This window comes from Lissotriton vulgaris, chromosome 11, assembly GCF_964263255.1.
Source record: "Lissotriton vulgaris chromosome 11, aLisVul1.2, whole genome shotgun sequence".
Lineage (NCBI taxonomy): Eukaryota > Metazoa > Chordata > Amphibia > Caudata > Salamandridae > Lissotriton > Lissotriton vulgaris.
Window position 1 is genome coordinate 34,818,980 of NC_141699.1, and position 22,816 is coordinate 34,841,795.

A 22,816-nucleotide genomic window follows, 5' to 3' on the forward strand; every position below is an offset into this window, starting at 1 on the left:
AACCAAAAATTAAAGATAATAAAAACGAAAAGTGCTATACCACAGGGGAAAAAAAGTCTGTGATGAGTTTTTGAGGGGGAGGACGTGGGAGAGCGGGGGCCGAAGAAGGTGACAGAAGATTGTCCAAGAGTCTCACAAATTTTCCCGACCTTGCAAGCACTTGGATGTCAGTGGATGCGAAACAAAGAGCCGAAGCCTCCCAGCATGTCCTAATGCCCCATCTTAGATACAAGGGTTTTAAGAGAGACTTTCTTGGGGCAGCTAGGGCCGGGCAACAACACAGGAGATGCAGCCATGACTCAGAGTGGTAATTGCACAGCCTGTAAAACCCCCCCTCCCTTGTTGGAGCCCATCTGTTGAAAGCCGTTGAACAAGCCAAGAAGTCACATGAACCTGTAGTGGATGGAAGGCTACATGCAACATCTTTGGAAGGACAGGACATGTTGCAAAGTGTTTTAGAACTCCTAACATGACAAAAAAAATAAATTCAGGACACTACGTGTGACGCGGATTTGTTGTGTGATGAAATTAAACAAATGATCTTACAGGAGAAGGAAAGGGGAAAGTAGTCCCATGGTAGTTGTGCGAAGTAGAGATGTGCCAGTCCCTAAGCTATTTGATTCAGTGGCAAAAACAACATTGATTTCCAGGGAAGTGTGTGAGAAAGTTTTGGTATTTAAGGTGAAACTATACAAAGCAAAACAAAAAGCGATGATGGACGGAGTGTTGAACATTGCAAGTACTCACCCCCAATCAACTGATCGAGGTTTAATCCATCATCCTTCTTTAGCTCACTCCGCCACCCCAGTTCAGACATGGCCATATGCAAACTAGTCTGACCCTGTGCCTCATGGAAACAGTCCAGCCTGAACTGCCAAGCCATGTCTTCCCTGGACCGGAAACAAGCATCCTGGGACTGGTTTCTGGCTGATCAGTCGTCATCAGCCAGGCTAGTTTGAAACTTTTCAAGCCGACATCTGTCCGAAAGGTTGTGTGGGTGAACCCATCAAGTTGTTGAGTTATTTCAACGGGTTCATTCAGTGCAAAGATAGATTTACGTTAGGAAAAGTATATGTCTCACTGAAAGGTTATGCCCTCATTAGTTGGTTTCTCCACAAAGATTTAATGTTTTATCTTGACCTGAATGAGAGTCCAGCTGTTAGATGGAAACATGTAGAACATGTTAACACAATAGGTAGTATTAGACCAAACTGTAAGCAAGAATTTTCTGAAGATTTTCAAGGGGAGCTAGGATGCTTGAAAATTACATTCATAAGATCAAGGTAAACAAGCATTTGCAATGCAATAGGTCTTGCAGGAATTAAGTTTGAGCTATTGGCAATGCTAAATATTGCTGGCCCGATTCACAGAACTAACTTAAGACAAAATCCTAAACTTACTACTTTTGGTATTCACAGAAGTTAGGATTTTGTCTTAAGTTTGTCTCAAGTTTGTCTTAAGACAGACTTAAGACAGACTTAAGACAGAATCCTAACTTAAGTCTGTCTTAAGTCTGTTTTAAGACAAAATCCTAACTTCTGTGAATACTAAAAGTAGTAAGTTTAGGATTTTGTCTTAAGTTAGTTCTGTGAATCGGGCCCTGCAAGACCAATTTCAACAAAAGCATGCCATAATTATGGGGTGCCATTAGAAGGGAGTTTCAAAAACCGTGTGCATGTTTGTGGTAGCGACGATAGTTGTCATCTGTGCCAAAAGATAGCGCTACCCCTGTGCTTCAGTGTCACTTCCCTTCATAAACCTAAAAGGTCACTGCGTCTTGGGAGCCTATTGAAGTAAACCCCCCCCCTGCCCCCTGCTACACACGATTTTATGGCTTTTGTTGTGAAAAATAAACATGAGGGCAACATTTCCAAGTGGGCACAGAAACTCAAGAAAGTGGGACTATTAAGAAAAGTTGTGGATTCTGCAAAAGCAATGATAACGAAGCAGCAAGTCATCAGAGGTTAGGAAAGGTCAATTTTTTTTTTCTCACAAACTCACTGCATTTTTTTAAAATATGCTAACATTGTGAAGACTGCTAAGCTCGACACAACTCTGCTTCGTGAGAAAATCGGAACTTCTGCTGAGATTTAAATATTAATGCAACGAACTGTAAGCGCCACTTCCATTTCTGATCAAAATCTGTATAAACGTTTGCCAAATTGAACACACCCATGCTATATATGTTACATGAATGCTCCTGCATGATATGAAAATGTATGCATACGCACTCCTACACCAATAGTTATTTTGATGCTGAGCATAAAACTTTAGAGCCTTTCAATAACAAGCCAATATAACATTTTTCCTGTAGCACTCAAAGAAAATGGGGGTCAAAAATTGCCTTGTCACATGTACAAAATAGCTCGCTTAGTCTCTGGCGGAAAGCTTGTAGTCGACTCCTGATGCACGAATTTCTGTTCATTTGATGCTATCAAAACACAAATGCAGCCTCTCGATAATCTAGGCTATAACATATGTATATGAATTTTCATTGAACAAAAATTTTTTAAAACTCATTAACTGCCCACTGTGCACTTCATAAATAATGTATCTTTGGACATCCACCACAGACAAGACAATACGAAAAATGTCCACACTACCCAGCAATTTCCAAACTGACGCGCAATTTTTTCTTCAATTTGACTCTGTACTCTGTATGTATAAATAATATTTGCTTTGTAGACATTATCAGCCTAATTCATGAAGCAAAGGGCCAGATTCTGAGAATCTGGCGCTTTGCGAGTGAGATTTTTGCATTTGGGATTCATCATCCCAAATGCAAAAATCGGTAATTGCGTTTTCGCAAATTTGCGATGGATTACATTTAAGGAATCTCTATTTGAGATTCCTTAAATGCAATTCATCATCCATTTAAAAATTGCGAAATCGCAATTTCGGGCCGCTATTTACCGCGAGGTCAAACCTCGTGGTAAATAGCGATAACTCAGAAAAATGCTTTTAAAAGCGTTTTTCTGAGTTGCATGTTGCACACACACATGTCCTTTGGGCATGTGTGTGCGCAACCCCTGTTCATATTAGCATTTAAGGGGTGCTACAGGGTGTCCTTTAATCGCTATCTTATTTGCGATTAGCTAATTGCTAATCGCAAATAAGGAATACTCCCCATGCTTTCCTATGGGCCTTTTGGCCCATAGGAATGAACGGGGAGTATTCCTTATTTGCGATTAACAATTTGCTAATCGCAAATAAGGAATTAGTAGGAATCGCATTTTTTTTGCATATTCCTACATGAATCCCGTTTTGCGAGTCCTTAATAGCGATTCGCTCTGAATCGCTATTAGGGGCTCGCAAAACGGGAGTATGATGAATCAGGCTGTATGTCTGATAGTTTCTATTTTATACTACATAGATTGTATACATCTCAAAAATATATCTAAAACCAATATTTAACAGAATACAGCTGTGACAAAGAGGTGAGGAAACGGAATACGAGTAAAACGAAACATCTGTGAGGAATAACTATATCTGGTTATATCACTCAAAAAAGAAACGCTACATGACCCTGAGTAACTCAAGTCGGGGCACGGAAGGTATGATACAGTGTACAGTTTTTTATAAGATAGGTAGAGAGACAGAGGCAGAGGGGTGTGAGAAAATTAACATAAGTGTTCAGGGCATTCCACTCCAGTAATTTAGCTTTCATTTGTATATTTATCAGAAAGAAAGCTTAAGATTTTAGCGTGATAAATATCAGCGGGTGTGACCCATTTGTACACTTCAAGCAGAGGCGCATAAAAGCAGGCCTTCTCCTGCTAAATAATTGGTCATTCATGTCGTATAGGCTATGGCTGGGGATTACGTTATTGAACTAGCATCGAACAAGTGACATGTGAGTGCGCCTTGCCCGGACTGGACCAAATGAAAACAGAAAATGGGGTGTTACACGACACAAGGCCATGTGGTGCTCTGTACTTTTAGAGGTATCTCTGTCTCACATCCATCGTGACTCCGGCGCACGTGTATGCATTATATGACTGTTTATAATTAGAAAAATAAAACCACATGTGTCACAGGTAAAAAATGGAATACAGACAGAATAACATGCTCTTAGCAGCACAGCTTTGAATCTTTTTTAAGTTAATTTAGCAGACTGTGTTTGATTCAGAAAAGTAGACTAATAGGTTAGCTGAGTGCAGGTCGATAAAAAGTGGTCAGCTACGCGTGCAGAGCTAATACAGTTACACGCGATTGGAAATGTGTCACCGATGTCATCCGCCGTGAGTAATGTGGGGAAAACATCTGTCATTCTCCATTCCTTTCACAGCTACTTGTAATTGGACAGCAGGTGAGAATGGTCATGTAAGTCCCTTGTAAACAATACCTCAAATGAGATATGGTAATTGGCTACATCTGATTAAATTGTCTGTGATGTTTATTGTAGCATAAGGGTATTTTATAGAGCTATCTTTCCGTTGTATATAAATACGATTTCCATGCACCATGGACGACACTGGAGAAAACAAGCATGAAATTAAAAAAACCAAACACGAGTGGTGACGCGCCGCAAGTGGTACTTTGCCGGTGATCAGCTCGCTATAATGCGCATGCGCCCGCGTGCTCTTGTGTGCGTTCTATCGAGCTGATTGCAGGAAAAGTAGCATTTCTCAAAACCCCACTAAAGGTCTCGAGATCAGCACATGCGCTGGATCAGGCCGAGACCTAAAAAGGGTGCAACACTTGTGGTGAGCAAGGTCAGAGTTGTACCCATAATGGTTAGAGATAAGATGAGGATTGAATTGGAAAAACTAAAGGGAAGTGGTATAATCAAAGAGGTTGAGGTGAATGAATGGCTTGCCTATGTGGTCATTGTGAAGAAGACAAATAGTGATGTTACATTCTGTGTAGACTTGTGTGAATTGAATAAAAGCATTTTGGTAGATAACAATCCTCTACCAAATATCACTGGACTACTGTATACGTTAAAAGGGGTAAAATGTTTTTCATCCATTGATCTCACCTCAGCATACCATCAAGTAAGTTTACACCAAGACTCTCAAGAGTTGACAGCTATTTTCACTTTTTATGGTACCTTTAAATTCCTGCGGATGCCTATTCATCTAGTTTCAGCAGCATCAGCATTACAACGAGTGATGGAAAGGATGCTAAAGGGGCTGAATGGAGTAAAAATAAATCAGGATGATTTACTGGTATATGGACTGAATGAGGACAAAAACAACCAATGAAAGTGTGAGGTGTTCCAGAGATTGAGAGAATAAAGGTTGACTTTAAAGGCCAATAAGTGTAGATTTAATCTGGATGAAATAAACTACCTTTGACATGAGTCACATCGTCTAGTATTGAGGCTAAAAGTGACTTGGTTGACACAATTGGTAACTTAGCTTGCCCGAAGTCCAAAGAAGTTGTCAAATTCATGGGCATGATAGAATATCATAGAATATTTTTCATAAATTTAGCAAAAAAAACAAAAACCTGAGGCTACTTTTAAAAAGAGTGTTGTATTTCAATGGAATGCTGATTGTGAGTCAGAATGTATGGCAATGAAGTTGTGTCTTAGGAGGGCCTCCTGCTTGCATAGTTTTGAGCCAAGTCATGAGTCTGCCATAATGTTAGACGCAAGTGTGAAAAGTCTGGAAGCAGTTCTACTACAAAAAACTCAACGGAGTGGAAGGGACTATCTTGATTATTTCAAGGGGGTTGAATAGAGCAGAGTTAAACTACTCTGTCAAAGAGAAGGGAGCACCAGCTGTGTTTTGGGCAGTGTGGAAATTATGAAAATGCATTTGGGGTGGCATGTTTCAAATACAAACTGACCACAAACCCTTGCAGGACATTTCTGAGAAAAAAGGGCTGCATGCCATCTCAGGGAGGATAAGACGAGGGATGGTAGCATGTCAGAGTTTCAATTTTAGTTGACCTATGCTCCTGGTACAAAGAACAATTTAGCAGACTGCTGCTCTCATCTGTGGACACAAATAGGAATGTTGAAGTGGAAGACATGAATGGTGGGAATGATGATTTAGCAGTATGTCTGATCAGAGGGGACTTCAAAAGAGTATGAATGGTTGGTTGAAAGACAAAAAGATAATGCAATGTAACAAGTTGTGAAAAGATTGAAACACGGTTGGGGCGGACAAGATAAAGATCAAGACCAATGGTGAGAATTTTGGAGGGTCAATGATGAATTAGCTGTTCAAGGTGAACTGATAGTGAGGAGAACCAGGTCAATCCCACCAACATCTTTAAACAAAGATTTAGTCTGTCTTGGAGATCATAGTCATCCTGAAATTTCTAAAACAAAAGAACGGCTCAGACAATTGTACTGGTGGTCCAAGATGGACATTGAAATTGAGAGATCTGTTAGTGAGTGTATGGAATGTGAAAATGCTGACAAGACTCTCAAATTTAGAGTGCAGCCAATGGGTTAGAGGAGAATTCAAAAAGAACTATGGGAGGATGTTGCCATGGACTTCTTGGGTCCTATTAGGATCACAAGTTTTGAAAAGGATATTGTTGACTGACATGTACTCAAGGTGGCCAGAGGTGGCAATCACTAGTTCAGTGGAAACAAGTGATGTGATCAATTTTCTTGAACACGTTTTCAAAAGAGAGGGTTTGCCCTTCACCATTTTGACAGACAACTGAGTACAGTTTGTGTCCTGGGAGATGGAGAGGTTTCTTGTGGACAGGTGAATGAAACGTAAGAAATCTTCACTGTACCATCCTGAAACAAATGTCATGGTGGAGAGGCTCAACAGGATATTGAAAGAAACTATACAAAGAGCTTTGGTGAGCAATTTGTGTTTGAAGAAGAAAGTTCTGTGTGAAGTGAAAAATTACAGAATGACACCTCACACGACAACAGGAATAATAACTTTTGGATTTTTTTGCAAGAGAAGAGCCAACAAGTGGATTTGTCTTTCATGTGTTAATGGTAAAACAGGAGATGGTAAAAATGTGGAATACGCCTGGGCAGATTTTGCGGAGCTCCACTACCCAGAATTCTGTGAAGTGACAAAAAATCTTCGCAGTGCTAGGTGGAGTTCTGCAAGCGGAAGAGTGCATTATGTTGCCCTGATTTGTAGCGTTGGGTGTTTGTCTTGTGCTGTAAAATCAGCGTAAATGGCACCACGCGCAGCTCAAGAGGGCGCTGTTTTTTCTGTCATTCGAGTAGATGTTCTACTCAAGCAGCAGCTTCCTCAATGCAAATGGAAGGTTTCTCAATGCGAGCGGTAGCATCCATCCACAACTGCCCACATTGAGAAAACTTGCTGGGAGGTGATCTGCAGTAAGATTTTCCTCGCTTAAGCTCACCAACGTAATGTTGGCGAACAAGGAAAAACTCTGCTCTGCTGAGTTTTTCAGAACTCCACGTTCTACGCAAAGGGCGGAGTGGGAAAAACTCTGCAAACTCCACGAACGGAGCGAAATTTCACACCCAAGCCTAGTTTAGAACATGATAAAGAAAAAATAAAGTGAGTGAACTAGAGAAAATGTCTGAATGGAAGGCTAGATTTGACAGTCGCAAGGCTGTAAAGAGAACAATGGTCAGAAATCCTCGCTTTGTACTGTCACAGTCTTATGCAAATTCTCTACTCCTTTGAAGGTGATTAAAGTATCGACACCATCAGACGAGCTCTTTGAGGAATAGCTGGATGGCACTCGAGCCATGAAAAAAAATGAGCAAATTGCTGAACAGGAGAACCATAGACCCCACGCTCCAACAAATACTCACTGCAGAGTTTTGTTCAGGTCCTCATCTTCATGTGAAAGATCATCGAAGAGGCTGGTACGCAGTAGCTAGAGCGCCCTGCCAATCTTGTGTTGTGCATGACGCTGAGTCGAGCACAAGGTAGCATTCCATCTCATAATTACCCCCCACAACCCCACTGTGCACTATAGACAGAGGCCCACTTAATGCAAATCAACACTGACCAGTCTCCTCATGAGAACAGTTAAACCTGAACCTTGGTCATCTCACCCCTCCACCCCCCAAATTATGGCCTACCAATTTTTTCTTTGGGAAATCTGAGATTCACACTCCTAGAATCTCACTGTCCCTGGTCCTCTGTATTGTTGGGGTTTATGAAAATGGTAAAATGGCAGAAGAAGGACATGATTCATGACATGCTGTGAGGCTATAAGCCGAAACGTGTCCGCATGGCGACCGCCATGCAAGGTGAAATCTGGAATAATCTATGCAGTGACTCACGGCTGTCACACTTTATTCTGCTCATCTTTTATAATGTCACCAGAAACCCTCAGTGGTCGAATTGGACCACGTGACACGCATACTAATTAAGTATCCTCTCTTTCTATCCCTCTGCATGTCTCTGAACACACTATAGCTAAATGAAAGTTATAAAATTGGGATCAGTAAACATATGTTGAAAAGAATCTCTAAAACGTATTTAAAAAAAACAGTTAAATTACAAATACAGTTCCGAATGAAAACTGTAAAACCATTGCAATTAGCTAGTTCTGGTCATCTCTGAAATCCATGACTCGTGAAACAATCTTGCAAACGTACCTTACACTCAGACTTCATAAATGCAATGGTGGGTTGCTATGACACTGCAAAGGCAGTGAAACGCCACTTCACCATATAAATGCAGCTCATGGCATTTCATATCAGTTCTGTGCAGTGTACAGGGAACTTTGCCCTAATAATAATAGTAATTATGTATATGATTCACAGCAGCAGCATTTTGAAAGCCAGGCAGGAACAGAATGTTCTCGAAAGCCTGTCTCTTGCCTCGGTGGCCATGCCGGCTCACCCAGGCCCTTGGATCAGGGTCGAACTGAATAGTAATTCTACTCAATTTACAGCTCAGCTTCAACACCCCAAATCATTGCACATTAGATTTGAAAAAATGTCAAAGTATATACTGTTTTATAGAGTGCATCAGTGTCTGGAGGGTGGACAGGTTGCTGTTCTTCAATACCACATACCGCTGGCTCACACCCCTTCTGTGTTTATACTTTTGGTAGTTATCAAGAAAGATTTGGGGCCATATGTAGGTAATCCCAGATTACCGATTCTTAAATACCGAATCATACCGATTCGGTATTTAAGAACAGGCAAATGGGATGTAGGTAATTTTTCCGAAAAAATTACCGAATCGGTAATTTTCGGTAAATACCAAATCGGTATTTTTAGATTCGGTAATTGCCATTCATTCCTATGGGCCTGGAGGTCCATAGGAATGAATGTTAATTACTGAATCGGTAAATACCTTTTCGGTAATTGGGGGAAACATTGAAGGGCGGCAGGGTGTCACTTTGACACCCTTTTGCACCCCTCAATTGTGTATGGGTGCACATGTTGCAGACATACATGCCCTAAGGGCATGTATGTCTGCAACATGGCACTGTTGGAAAAGCAAAACAAATGCTTTTTCAAGGGTTTTCATTATTTACCACCGACTTTTAGTTGGTGGTAAATAACGAATCCTTAACTGAGGAATGCACTAATTAACATCCTGGATTCGGTATTTTACCGAATCGGTATGTCAAGAATTCGGTATTTTACCGAATCCTTAAATTACCGATTCAGTAAAATACCGAATCCTTAAAAAAGGCCACCTACATCTGCAAAGCCCAATACCGGTCGGTAACGGCCGAAATTCGGTAATTTCGGCCATTACCGACCGGTATTGGGCGACCTACATCTGGCCCTTGATGTTTTAATGCAATAAGAGTAACTGACAAGGCAAGAGTTTCAGACAGTGTTTCCTTGATGTGTGTATAATTCACCTCAATATAGTCTTGAATGAGGCATGTGCCGGGTTCACAAAAAATATTTACAACTCTACAGCAGTACCACCACTCCAACTTAGAGGTGTAGATTTAGGGGCCGATTCCGATTTTGGCCGGAAGGGCTCCGATCCATGTTCGGAGCCCTTCCGACCAAATCGGTCACTGGCGCCCGGATTCCTTTCCAACCAAGCCATTCTGATTGGCTCAGTCGGAATGGAATCCGACTCGGATTTCCGGATTGCGGACTACAAGCTCGGAGAACCTGTCCGCAGTCCGGAAATCCTCCAGTGCTCCCCCGGTCGCCTCTTTCCGACCAAGGGAGTACGATGGCAGCTTTTTGCTGCCTTTTCGTGCCGGTCTGTCAGGAAGCTGCCTCAGAGGGCCCCAGCAGGGCCACCAATGGTGCCCCTCCGTTGATCCCTGCAACCGGTGGCAGGCACCTTGGGGTGCCGGCCAGGGTGCAGGGACGAACTGCACCCCTGCTTTCTACATTGCAAGCATGCTTTCCGGTCAGAAAGCATGCTTGCATTATAAGGTATACGAATGCGACCGAACCCTGTTCAGTCGCATCGTACTAGCAGGGCTGAAACCGACGACGGCAGATCGGTCGGTTACAGCTCCTGCCCGATGTCGGACTGAATCAGGTTCATCCGACATCGGAATAGGTCCCTTAGAAGTTTGGGAATTCACTAAAATTACCTCTAATATGGGTAGATTTAGTTAAGGTTATTGGCAGCTGTATAGGGGCACCCCTGTAACTTTAAGAAAAGACTATGGGATTGGGGCAGAGAAGGTCTCCTCCTGGAAATGAGAAAGAATTCTGAGAGATGTCTTGGATTTCCTAGATAAAAAGTCTGAGGTAATCCGGACCCCTTGGTCCTCCACAATCTTTCGCTGAAACAAGCGGAGTACCACGCCCTGGCCACTAATGCCGCTCTTGTCCTGGCCAAGGAACAGCAAGGTCGCATCTACGATGTGGGCGATAAGGCCGGGAAGCTGTTGGCTTGGCTCGACAGAAGAGAGATGGCCAGCCGGGTGGTGCCGGAGCTTCTTGGTGACGACGGTGCGATCCTTACGGATCCCAGCGCCATTGTGGATTCTTTCGCAGACTACTTTCGGGGGGTCTATGAGTCTGCCTCGGATTTCTCGGAGGCGGACTCGACGGCCTTCCTCTCTGGTATCGACCTGCCCAGTCTTTCCTAGGAAGAAAGGGAGGACCTGGATAGGGACATCACCGCGGACGAGGTTGATCTTGCGATCCGTTCACTTAATTCCGGCAAGGCCTCTGGGCCTAACGGTATACCAGTGGAACTATATAAAATCCGCTCGGACGCAGTCTCCCCGCATCTCCGTAAGATGTTCCTGGAATCCTTTGAGAGAGGCTCTCTCCCCCTGGACCAACGATTGGCCACCATCGTGGTCATCCACAAGGAGGGCAAACCACGGGACGTCTGTCGTTCTTACCGTCCTATTTCCCTCCTTAATGCGGAGCCCAAGGTCCTTGCCAAACTCTTGGCTAATCGTTTGATTGGAGTCATTGGCGATCTCGTGCACCCCGATCAATCTGGATTCATCCCCCACCGTAACACTGCCCTGAACTTGCGCCGCCTTCATGGGGTTATGGCCCGGGCCCACACTCTTGAAGAGCCGGCTGTGTTGGCGTCCCTGGATGCCACTATGGCCTTTGACTCGCTCGAATGGCCTTACTTGTGGGCGGTTCTGGCCAAACTCGGGTTTGGACCGGTCTTTGTTAGCTGGGTGAAGCTCCTGTATGCGGACCCGATGGCCAATGTTACAGTCAATGGCCGCCTATCGGCGCCATTCCCCCTACGTCGCGGTACCAGACAGGGTTGCCCCCTGTCCCCCCTATTGTTTGCCCTGGCTCTCGAACCCCTTGCAGCGTTGTTGCGTTCACATCCCGACTTGAAAGGTATCGAATGGGCCCCTGGATTTGAGGACAGGGTCTCCTTGTACGCTGACGACATACTGCTGTACATGTCCTCACCTGGTAGATCCCTTATTGTGGCCTGTGACGTCATCAAACTCTTTGGGCGGTACTCTGGCCTGGTTATCAACTGGGCCAAGTCCTCTCTATATGTCCTCAAAGGAGATACCCCGCGCCTCCCTAGGGGCTGCGGTATTCAGATTGCCTCGCGCGGATTCAAATACCTGGGCATCTACATATCCGGTAATGCCAAGCTCCGGTATGACAACAACCTGCTCCCTCCTCTTCAGCGGCTGCGACGTGATGTCGACAGCTGGTGCCATTTGCCACTCTCCCTCCTTGGCCGTGCCGCCCTTTTCAAGATGATGGCTCTGCCCAGATTCCTGTACGCACTACAAAACACGCAAGACCCTGTCCCGGCCCGCTACTTCCGTGAGATCGAAGGCCTTCTTCGTAATCTCCTCTGGGAGGGTCGCCCCCGCGTCGCCCTCCACAAACTCACGCTCCCTTGGTATGATGGGGGCATTGCCCTCCCCGATGTGCGCCGTTATTATTGGTCGTCGCAGCTAGCTGCCCTGAACCATGGGTTCTACGGCCCAGTGGTGAACCCCGGATACGCCATGGATAGGTGGCTGACGGGCGGCGGTAATTACTACCGTGCCCTATATTCCAAATCCTTTGACCGCAAGTTAACGGGCCCCACCCGAACGGCAGTCCGCACCTGGAAGGCGGTTACCAAGGCGCAAGGTTGGCAGGGCAGGCTCACGAGGTTCACCCCCCTCTTTGACTCCGACATCCTGGGTAGACTGTGGCACACCAAGGGTTTTGATAAGTGGGACCTCATTGGCATCAGCAGGGTTGAGGACATGCTCTCTAGGGGTTTGATTAAGACCTTCCCCCAGTTACAAGCTGAGTACCAGCTGGGCGCGACGGAGTTCTTCCGTTATGCGCAGCTGAGACATGCGCTGTTATCGGCCTCTCCGCCGGACGGCGTCATTCCCGAGAGTTCCCCGCTGGAAGATAGGATCCTGGATGGGCATATGCCCGACAGTGCAATTTCCCTCTCGTACAAGAAATTGATTAATACACGCACAGACCTCCTCCTTGGCTTGAGAGATCAGTGGGTGGCGAATGGCCTTGAGTTGGGCGACGAGGATTGGCAGAGTGCGGTTTCCTCTCCTAAGGAGGTTGCCATTTCTTCCCGTCTTCGCCTCGTACAGTTTAAGGTCCTGCACCGGGTGTACGTGACAGGGCCCCGATTGATGCGTATGGGTTTCTCACCTGACGGTCTCTGCCGCAGGGGCTGTGGGGCTCCTGCCACTTTCCTACATATCCTCTGGGACTGCCCGGTGATCGCCTCCTACTGGAGAAGGGTCCACCGAGTGATGGCGGAGGTTACTGGCGTGGCTTCCCAGGCGGAGGCCCGTCGATGCCTCTTGAATGTATGGGAGCCGTCCGACCACAACGTTGCACAGACTAGGTGGGTCACCCTTGGGAACATGGTGGCGAAGAGGGACATAGCCCAGAGATGGGGTGCGACTGAGGCCCCTCTATTGGTGCAGTGGAAGGCCAACATGGACTGGTGTATGTTTAGGGAAAAGACAGTCTATGTGGCCAGAGGGAAACCTCGGACTTGGACGAAAATTTGGGGAGCATGGAACGAATATAGGGGGGACGTGTGTCAACCGCCTGAACCAATTGATCAGCATGATACCGTTTCTCCCTAACCTGTGACGCCAACTGAGCTTTAATGTAATTCTTTCTCCTGATACCTTCCCCCGCCCCCCTCCTTCCCATCCTGCAATCTGCCTTTCTTGAGTGTTTTCCTGCCTTATTCCCTACCCATCCCTGACACCCAGCGTCACATTTTATACACTGCCACTTTCGCGCCCGCGGGCGCCTGTTGTTGTCTTTATATCATAAAATTTAACCTTTGATGATTATGTCTCAATTGTTTGACACTATTGGTCTCCTCTATTCTTGCTGCCTCGCCTCCGGGATGTCAGGCTGAATAGCTGTGTGTTCTGGTCTCAATAAAGGTTTTCAAAAATTTAAATAAAAAAAAAAAAGTCTGAGGTAAATTCAAGACAAGTTGCACAAATGTGGATTTTAGTCTAGTCAGCATCCATCAGAAAATGCACCTGAAAACCCGTAGAGAGAAGACCACTGCGACAAGATTACACCTCATGCATGGAGGGTTAGGTAGAGCCGATAGAGTCTTGTTGGCTTGGCTGTTGTCAAGGACGATGGAACAGGACCAATGGAAAAACCTCCCAGAAACACCAGCCCACTCTCTATGTGGGACAACAGCATAGCATGGTCCATAGAGTCATAAGCCGAAGAGCGACGGGGAGAACTGAGGTAGACTTACGGGTATTGTCTACAGGGGATGAGTGGCTAATCTCTGAAGGTATCTAGAGAACCACAAGATGCTCTCAGAAGCTAGGATCTCAATTGGAGGCTGTTAATTAAGCAGTTTTGTTCTCCACATTCCTGTATTTTGTTGGAATACTCAAGCTGTGAACTAGGTCAATACTTAGTTATTACCAGAGAGTGGACCCTCGCTTATATGCTCATTGAATTTTCTTGTATGCTCTCTCCCTTCTTTACAGCTTCTTTTGACTTCACATTGACCTTTTCTAGAAAACAAGGACATTCTAATCTCTCTCTCTCTCTCCAGATTGAGACAAGCAAGAAGTGGAGCAACTGTGCAAATATGTGTTTAGATCCAAAGTTGGAGGATTACAGATTATATTCCAAAGTACATCTGGATAGCTTGAAGGCATCCACTGGCTCTCTCATGTTTATTTGTTCTGGTAAGTGGAACTACATCTTTAGTAACTAGTTTCTTCAGGAGCATTGACACACATTTATACCCACACATAGGCACATATATGTTGTCCAAGTTCTAAGAATCCCACAACTCACCCAGCAGACAGTTAGTGAGTCACAAATTACCACAGGAAGCGGTTAGCTTTAACTTCAATGTAGAACCTGTTGTGGTCAAAAAACAGCTGAACAGACACAAGGCCAGCACTTGTCCACCAGTTTTGAAAGCGATCAGCCTCACCTTGTGCAAGCCTTTATTATGGGGACCAAGACTCAGAAGAAAGGAGATGAGCATTGACCAGTGCACTGATTCAGTTTTGATTAGGGGTGTGCAACAGTTGGATCATTTTCTTTTGGGTAATTATGCAAAATTTCAGCACAATTACGTGAAATTATGCACTACTACCCACAACTCAAGCCTCCTCACAAACAACAGTAAATTGAGGATATGAATATTGATGGCAAGTATATAATTGGTTTGTTACAAAATAAATATAGACCTTTAAAAATTGCTACGTTCAATCATATATTTTAATCACTATTTTTAGGTTTCATTAATTCTAAATGTTTTTTCAGCGTAGCTTTATTTTGGAATTTTATTAAATTGTGTTTGTATTTAAAAATAATTTGATTAGGTGACATTTTCATACATTTTAAATATTTTATATTGTGTTAGTTTAAGGTTTTTCACGTCTAAATTTAATTGGAATATTTTAATTTTTTGAATTTGTATATATATGTATATATATTTTTAAAGCATATTTGATATGTTGCATTTAAATTGGGTAATGGGTGGGCAGTATTTTTGAATAATTTTGTATGTATTTTTATAAAGCTACATACATTTTGCAACACTTTTGTAAAATGTTTGAATTTATTAATATTATATAAACATTGGTAATGGGTTTTTATGTTGTTGGGTGTGCTATTGGTGCTGATGGTGAATGTATGAATATTTAAATATTATTTTTCAATTTTTAAATGTTTTCCATTTTAATAATTAGGTAAACGTTTTATTACATTATATGATTTTAATTTTTGTTCTGTTATAATTTTGTAAATGCTACATTTTTCTTTGAAAAACATTTATATTTTAATTTTGAAATTAACTTTTGAATTGTTTATTTTTTTTCTAAATATTTTACATTGTTTTTGTTTAATAATTTTCAAAATGGAAATGGTAATATTTTGTTTATTTACTAATGAAAATACATATTTTATCAATATAGTAAACATCATCTATTTTGATGTCTACAATAAAAATATACATTTATTATGTATTTTCTGTCACATAATATTGGTGAGCTTTTGTATAAAAATTGTCATAATCAATGATTATTGTAATAATTGTTTTTAATGTTATGTTTTAAAATATATTTTGTATCCTGGGTTTGCCTTTTTTAATGTTGTGAATAGTAAATCTGGTGCCTCCAAAGTCCAATACTTTCCCCTATTTTTGTTAAGCTTAGAATGGGAAGAATAAATATGAACTTTCCGAAGTCCAAAACTGCCCTCAATTTTGTTAAGGTTGGAGTGATTGAGTCTGAACCTCCAAAGCCCAACACTTTTCTCAATGTTGCTTAGTTTGGATTTGTAATTGTCAGTTGTACCCCGCTCTCCATTATATGTATTTCCCCAAATGCTAGTTGTATTGGAGTTAGAGTACTACATGTAGTTCAGAAAACTGAAGTTTATTTTTTGTATATATTTTTAGCATTTAATGGTTATGTATTACATTTTGTATTATGGCTAATTTGGATTTTATTGCTATTTTTTGAGTTTTCATGTTGTTATTCTTGTTTTTGTCATTACATTTTTAATTATTCTGTATGGTTTAAAAAAATGTTTTGTTACTTCAAACCATGAATGTAAATGTATTAGTTAATTTATTAAGCATGAAACAATTTTTCATATTTGATAGATTTCTAAACAATACTTCATATTTTTGAATATCATAAAAATGAATGTATTTTTGTAATATAAATAATTGTATTGTATATTGAGATCAATAGGTGTTCAAAGAAATATTTTTAGAGTTTTGTATAGTAAATATGTTTTTAACTTAAATACTTGTAATACAAAATTCGAAGTTTTTGATCATTTGCAATTCAAGATAAATATTTGGTAAATAATAATTACAAGTTAAATTAATTTGTATACTTTTTGACACATTTTTAAAGATTAAAAATAATTTAAATTAAATATTTGTAATACATTAAATTATAATTTTTATTATTTTTGTTTGTATTTTGGTGTTCATTATTTTGAAATTTTCAATCTAAAACTCAAAATTATTGTAATCTATATTTCTTGAATTAGACTTTTTCACCTTGGATATTTTTATCAGCCAAAATTGTTGACTCGATTTTTCTGTTATGTTAATTAAAAGTGCACAGTGCACCATATTCTGGCACTCTGTATTATGGTCAACACATTTTTGCAGATTTCTACTTTTTTATTCAGTATTTATTAGTAAAATCTACAATCAGGGTGTCCTACTGGGACCTTTCATCCAATATTCACTAATTAGGTGTGTGCAAAGGGACACAGTGCAGTCAGTGAGGCTATATTGCATTCTTAATGATGCTGGTTTTTAGAACATTCCATTAGATGTTCACTCCTACACCATTTCATTTAAATTAACTTAATAAGAATACAATATTTAAGGAAGCAAAGAAATACATAAAGACCACTTCTTAATGTAATCATGAAAGGGATGAAAGAGACACTAGAAGAGTTTACAATCTCCTATGACTTGAACCCCAGCTTCACAACACCCTTCAAAGGGTGAACAACAGGCAAACTCGACTGCTGGTGGCCTCACAAATTCTCTGTGTGAGAATCGTTGTGTTGAGCCTGCTGTAGACTGTGTATCGATCTCACTAAATAATCAATGTCAATGTAAGTTTATTGTTTAGATAATAAAAACCATAACAATGTACTCACATGCATTATTAATGGTTAATACTGTATCTTGTAGCACTCTCCGCAGGCACACGCCAGGAGCGTCTTAGGAACGATTTTTTAAAATTTATTGTGATATTTCTGTGTTTTAACTTGCTGCTAGCAATTTGAGCCTACCTTAAACAGCCGAGAGCGTTCCTCAGCGCCGGCTGCACCGATTAGACAGACGCCATTCCGGCGAGATCTTGGGCCACGCCCACCTTGCAGGCCACGCCCCCTCCGCTAGAAATCATATTAAAGCGCCAAAGATCGAGCGCCACACAGACTTGTAGCACTCTCCGCAGGCACACGCCGGGAGCGTCTTAGGAACGATTTTTTAAAATTTATTGTGATATTTCTCTGTTTTAACTTGCTGCTAGCAATTTGAGCCTACCTTAAACAGCCGAGAGCGTTCCTCAGCGCCGGCTGCACCGATTAGACAGACGCCATTCCGGCGAGATCTTGGGCCACGCCCACCTTGCAGGCCACGCCCCCTTCCCTCCACCTCAAATGTGCCGGCCATACCAGCGCAGCGGACGAGCGCAGCGGGAGCGCCGTTTGCGCGCCGAAGGCGCGCCTAAGGCAAGCCCGTCTGCGCCCGTCCGCGCACGACCGGGCACAGGGCCAGACTCTATGCTGGATCCCACCGCCACAAGGAGACACTATTCTCGTCGAGATCTCCTCAGCCTCAGACCTATTAGAAACAGCAACTGCCATGTCATATCCGACCCCAACGACCCCTTTACTGAATGCAACACCTGCAAAACTGGAAATTTATTCCTTCCCAGTGTGACTCCCCCGCTCCCGGGGCTCAAAATAGCGACACTCAATTGCAGATCGCTGCCCAAGCACGCCCTACTCATAAACCATCTTATCGTCGATCACGAGTTAGATATACTTTTCCTAACCGAAACATGGATCACCGGTCACTCTAACTCCGACATAGTCTCAGCCCTCCCCCCGGGCTTCCTTATCATGTCCCAACCCCGTCCTCTTGGTCGAGGAGGCGGACTGGCCATCATCCACCGAGACTACTTCACCTGTCGATCTACTGAGACTCAGAGCCAGGAGTGGGAGAGCTGCCTCTTCTCGCTCCAGCTTTCCTCGACCAACTCCCTGTCGGGCCTTCTGGTCTATCGGCCCCCAGGGCACTTCGGCCCCTTCTCTGCCGCTTTTCTGGAAACCGTTTCATCCCTGGCCCACCTAACAGCTAACTTCCTGATTACAGGTGACCTCAACATCCATTTCGATGACCCATTCGACACAGGAGCATCCGACTTAATTTGTGATCTGGGCGCCCTCGGCCTCTCCCTGGCTAATTCAGGAGCCACGCATTTGAAAGGACATCTGCTCGACCCTGTGTTCTCGAACATCCCTTCCCTTCAGTTTACTAATTCCCTCCCCCTCCCGTGGACAGATCACTTCTTGGTCTCGGTCTTCCTTCCAGGCTCTTTTAAAAAACCTCATAAACCTACAACCTACACCAAGGACAGATCCTGGGCCAGACTTTCGGTGGAAGACTGGGCCCTGGCTCTGGACGCCACCACCCCCAGTCTCACAGCCGACCCCGCCATTGCGGACACCCAGTTCAGAGACTGGATTTCCTCCTCCCTTGACAGCCTCATCCCCTTCAAAAACAGAGAGGTCAAAAATAAGATCAAGGGCCACGCACCTTGGTATAATCCCGACGTCAGAGTGCTCCGTAAAGAGTGTAAAAAGGCCGAGAGAGTGTGGAGGAAAGACTGGCTCCACAGTAACAAAGACTTGTATCACAATGCAGTAAGACGTTACAAAACTGCCTTGAAGTCAGCCAAAGCGACATATTATGACAATAGAATCAAAACCGCGACAAACTCCTCCAAAGAATCATACCGGATAGTCAAAGAACTACTAAACATCCCAACAGCACCCTCTTCTCACTCCCCCCCCCCCAGACAGAAGTAAGGATCTGGCCAACTATTTCGACTCTAAAATCTTGCGGATACTGGACTCCCTACCCACCGTTAGTCCCCCTTCCAGCTTGGACATAGCAGACGGTAACAACAATACACAGCTGGACACTTTCAGAGCAGTCTCCCTCTCGGAAGTCACTTCCACGCTGGAGAAAATGAAAAGCGGCTCCCCCCTCGACCCAGCCCCGGCCAGATTCCTAAAAAAGGTATCTCACAATATAGCCCCTATCATCAAGGACCTTATCAACACTTCCTTGTCGGAAGGCACGGTGCCCCCCAACTGGAAGAATGCAGTCGTTAAGGCCCTGCTGAAAAAGCCCCAACTCAACCCGGACGACATGGCTAACTACCGTCCTATCTCGCTGCTCCCTTGTATCAGTAAGATGGCGGAAAAGCTAGTCAACTCGCAACTGTCCCAATTCCTTGAGACCAACCATCTCTTGCGCCAATCCCAAACCGGGTTCCGACCCGGCCATGGCACGGACACCGCCCTCCTCTCTGTCATCGAGGAGGCAAGTAGCATTCTGGACTCAGGAGGATCAGTGGCAGTGATCCTCCTGGACCTAAGTGCCGCCTTTGATACGGTGGATCACCGTGTCCTATTACATCGCCTGGCCAAGGCAGGAATTGTGGGCACGGCGCGAGCATGGATTGAATGCTTTCTTTCCAACCGCTCCTTTCAGGTGTGGGACGGTAATTCTCGGTCAGAACCACTTCCTCTCAAGAACGGAGTTCCCCAGGAGTCGTCGCTCAGCCCCACCCTGTTTAATGTTTATATGGCCCCCCTGGAAGACGTAGTGGCCCCCTATGGTATAAAAATAATAAACTACGCAGACGACACTCAACTAGTCGTCTCCCTGTCCCACCTGGATAACCATCCTGACAGCCTGCTGAACTGTCTCCAGGACATCCATACCTGGATGTGTGACTCGGCCTTGAAGCTGAACGGTGCAAAGACCGAGATCATGCTTCTGGGCAACAAATGGACGTCCATCCCACCTTCAGTTTGGCCTGACACCTTTGGTGAAATCCCCTCACCTAAAAAGGAGATCAAAACTCTAGGAGTATGGCTGGAACCCGACCTAACCATGAAGACGCAGGCGACCAAGACTGCAGGTACGTGCATTGGCCTCCTGCGATCCGTGCGTAAGATCCTACCCCTTCTCCCCCCGCTATCCAGGAAATTACTGATCCAGGGACTTGTCTTAGCCCGGCTCGACTACAGCAACGCCATCTATCTTGGGGCTCCGGAATACACCCTGGCCAAACTCCAACGCACCCAAAATGCGGCGGCCAGGCTCATTATGAACCTCCCCCCCAGAGTTTCAGCCAAGCCTGCCCTCAAAGCCCTACACTGGCTCCCTGTCCGCCAGAGAGTAGAATTTAAAGCCCTGTGCACCACCCACAAGCTTATCAATGGAGTTGGCCCAGCCGCACTAAGACACATGGTTACCCCATATAAAGCTTCCAGACCCCTCCGCTCTGACGCCGAACATCTGGCCACTGTACCTAAATTCAGGAAGGCTCGAACCGGCGGCCGTCGCTTTGCGGTCAAAGCCTCCATAGGTTGGAACGCACTCCCTCACAGCCTACGTCTGGAACCCTCGCACACCCTGTTCCGTAAGAAACTCAAAACCCTTCTGTTTCCTAAATAATTCTCCCCCTCTCCCCCTCTCCTGGTCTGCACAGTCTTATAGCGCGGGGATGCCTACGGGTCACCAGGCGCTCTAGAAATCGCAAAATAAAAAAATAATAAATATGTAAATGGTTTTTATTAACTAAACAATAGACTGACATTAACACTAAAGAGTCGGGCACAGAGCTGGAGCGCTTCGAACTGAAGCCAGGTAGGAAAGAGAACTTTGCCCTTACTTTGAAGGACTGGATCAGACATAGTCCCACATTGATGACGTTTTGGGTCCCAATTTGCCAGAGCCCAGATCAGCTGCTACCGCAGACCTTGCCCGGGAGCACTTTTAGTCCAAGGAGTTGCCAAGACCCAGGTGTCCGGCGAGAGTGCACGGATGCCATGTAGAGGTCATTATGAGTAGCACGTGCTACTCTTGGCTTGCCCCTTTGACCCTTTACAACTACTGGGTTCAGAGGAGGCAAAGCCAGGGTCGAGAGCAGAAGGTCAACAGTGCCCCAATGGGAGCAGTGCCCACTCTCTGTCCTCCCACTGGGACATCATACCTCCAGACCTTAAAATAAATACATTCAGCAATGCATTACACACTGTTTAGAATACATCATAAAGGGAAGTCCATTTCAAACATTTTTGACTTGTATCTGTATTTCATTATTGTGAATACATGAAAAATGAAGTGTTTGAATACAACTGCCACGTCTGTGCTTCACACAAGTGATAGCGCTTTACAAGTGATCACAAAACACGACTAACCGAGAATAATAACGAGTAATCCAAGCCAATAATGCAGTTCATGCTCAACAGATGACCCATCTGAAGTAGACTTGACAAATATTGCTCTTTAAATCCCCTTTTGTGTGTCTTATTGTGATGTATTCATACTGTTTCTTTATGAGGCATACACTCGGCTTTAGTGATGCAAATATTATTATATCAGAATCAATGAATTGTGGCATCACTTCCTGGGATCAAGGGTCAAAGTTGTCGCTTACTGTGATGTTACTGGGATTAAATGGGGTGTGATGTCACTTTCGCTGACCTTGGCATTTCGCGAATCGACGTCCATGGAGGTTGTAGGGCCAGGATCGAGGGCGTGTTGATGTAGGTATGGCATGTCCTTGTAAGTGCTGCATAGCTTCAAGACCTGTGAGTAACCCCTTTGTAGGGCTATGCTAGCTCGTGTACTGTGTGTGTGTATTTTAATGTTTGCACTGACCCTCACAGCCAGAACTGTCAGACTGATACACAATAAGTCATAGCCAAGTGTGATGGGGCTGAGGAGAGAGGTTGGCTGGGCAGGGAAGAGGGGGCTCCCGGTGGCAAACCCATGGTCCTACCTAGAGTGCCTAAATTCATACATAAGAAGAGATTGTAGAATAGAAGCAAAACAGTTCCTACCTTCACAACGTCTTCATGGGAAGATCTGCACTCCACCGACTCGGAGATGTCCACCACCGCGCCGTTCTCCTCGATGGACACTACTTTCACCGGCACGGACACCGTCCGCCCCGTTAGGATGGCTGTGTTCAGAATCTCTGCATCCTGCATTCAGAAGAACAAGAAACATCTTTAGGGTACACCCTTAAATACCCAGGACACAGACCAGCAGCAAAGAGAACATCTGTATTCATGTGTTAAGTTAAGGACTTCTGCAGACAGAGGGGCACTTGTAAACATATTCCAAACATGAACTGGAACAAAGCTTGGTAAGAAGGTGATCACTGTAAATCAATTTACATCACCCTACATAATGACTAT

At 44.1% G+C, this 22,816-nt stretch overlaps 1 protein-coding gene across 2 annotated transcripts in view; it reads right to left on the reverse strand.

Annotated features, from left to right (window-relative positions):
• The window catches only part of TMEM132C (transmembrane protein 132C), a 1,238,854-nt gene that overhangs the window by 225,992 nt on the left and 990,046 nt on the right, over positions 1–22,816 (reverse strand). For both annotated transcript variants that reach the window (XM_086942679.1, XM_086942678.1), the window contains exon 5: positions 22,457–22,600. In XM_086942679.1, the coding sequence (XP_086798805.1) occupies positions 22,457–22,600 (144 nt within the window). The remainder of the gene's footprint in view (positions 1–22,456; positions 22,601–22,816) is intronic.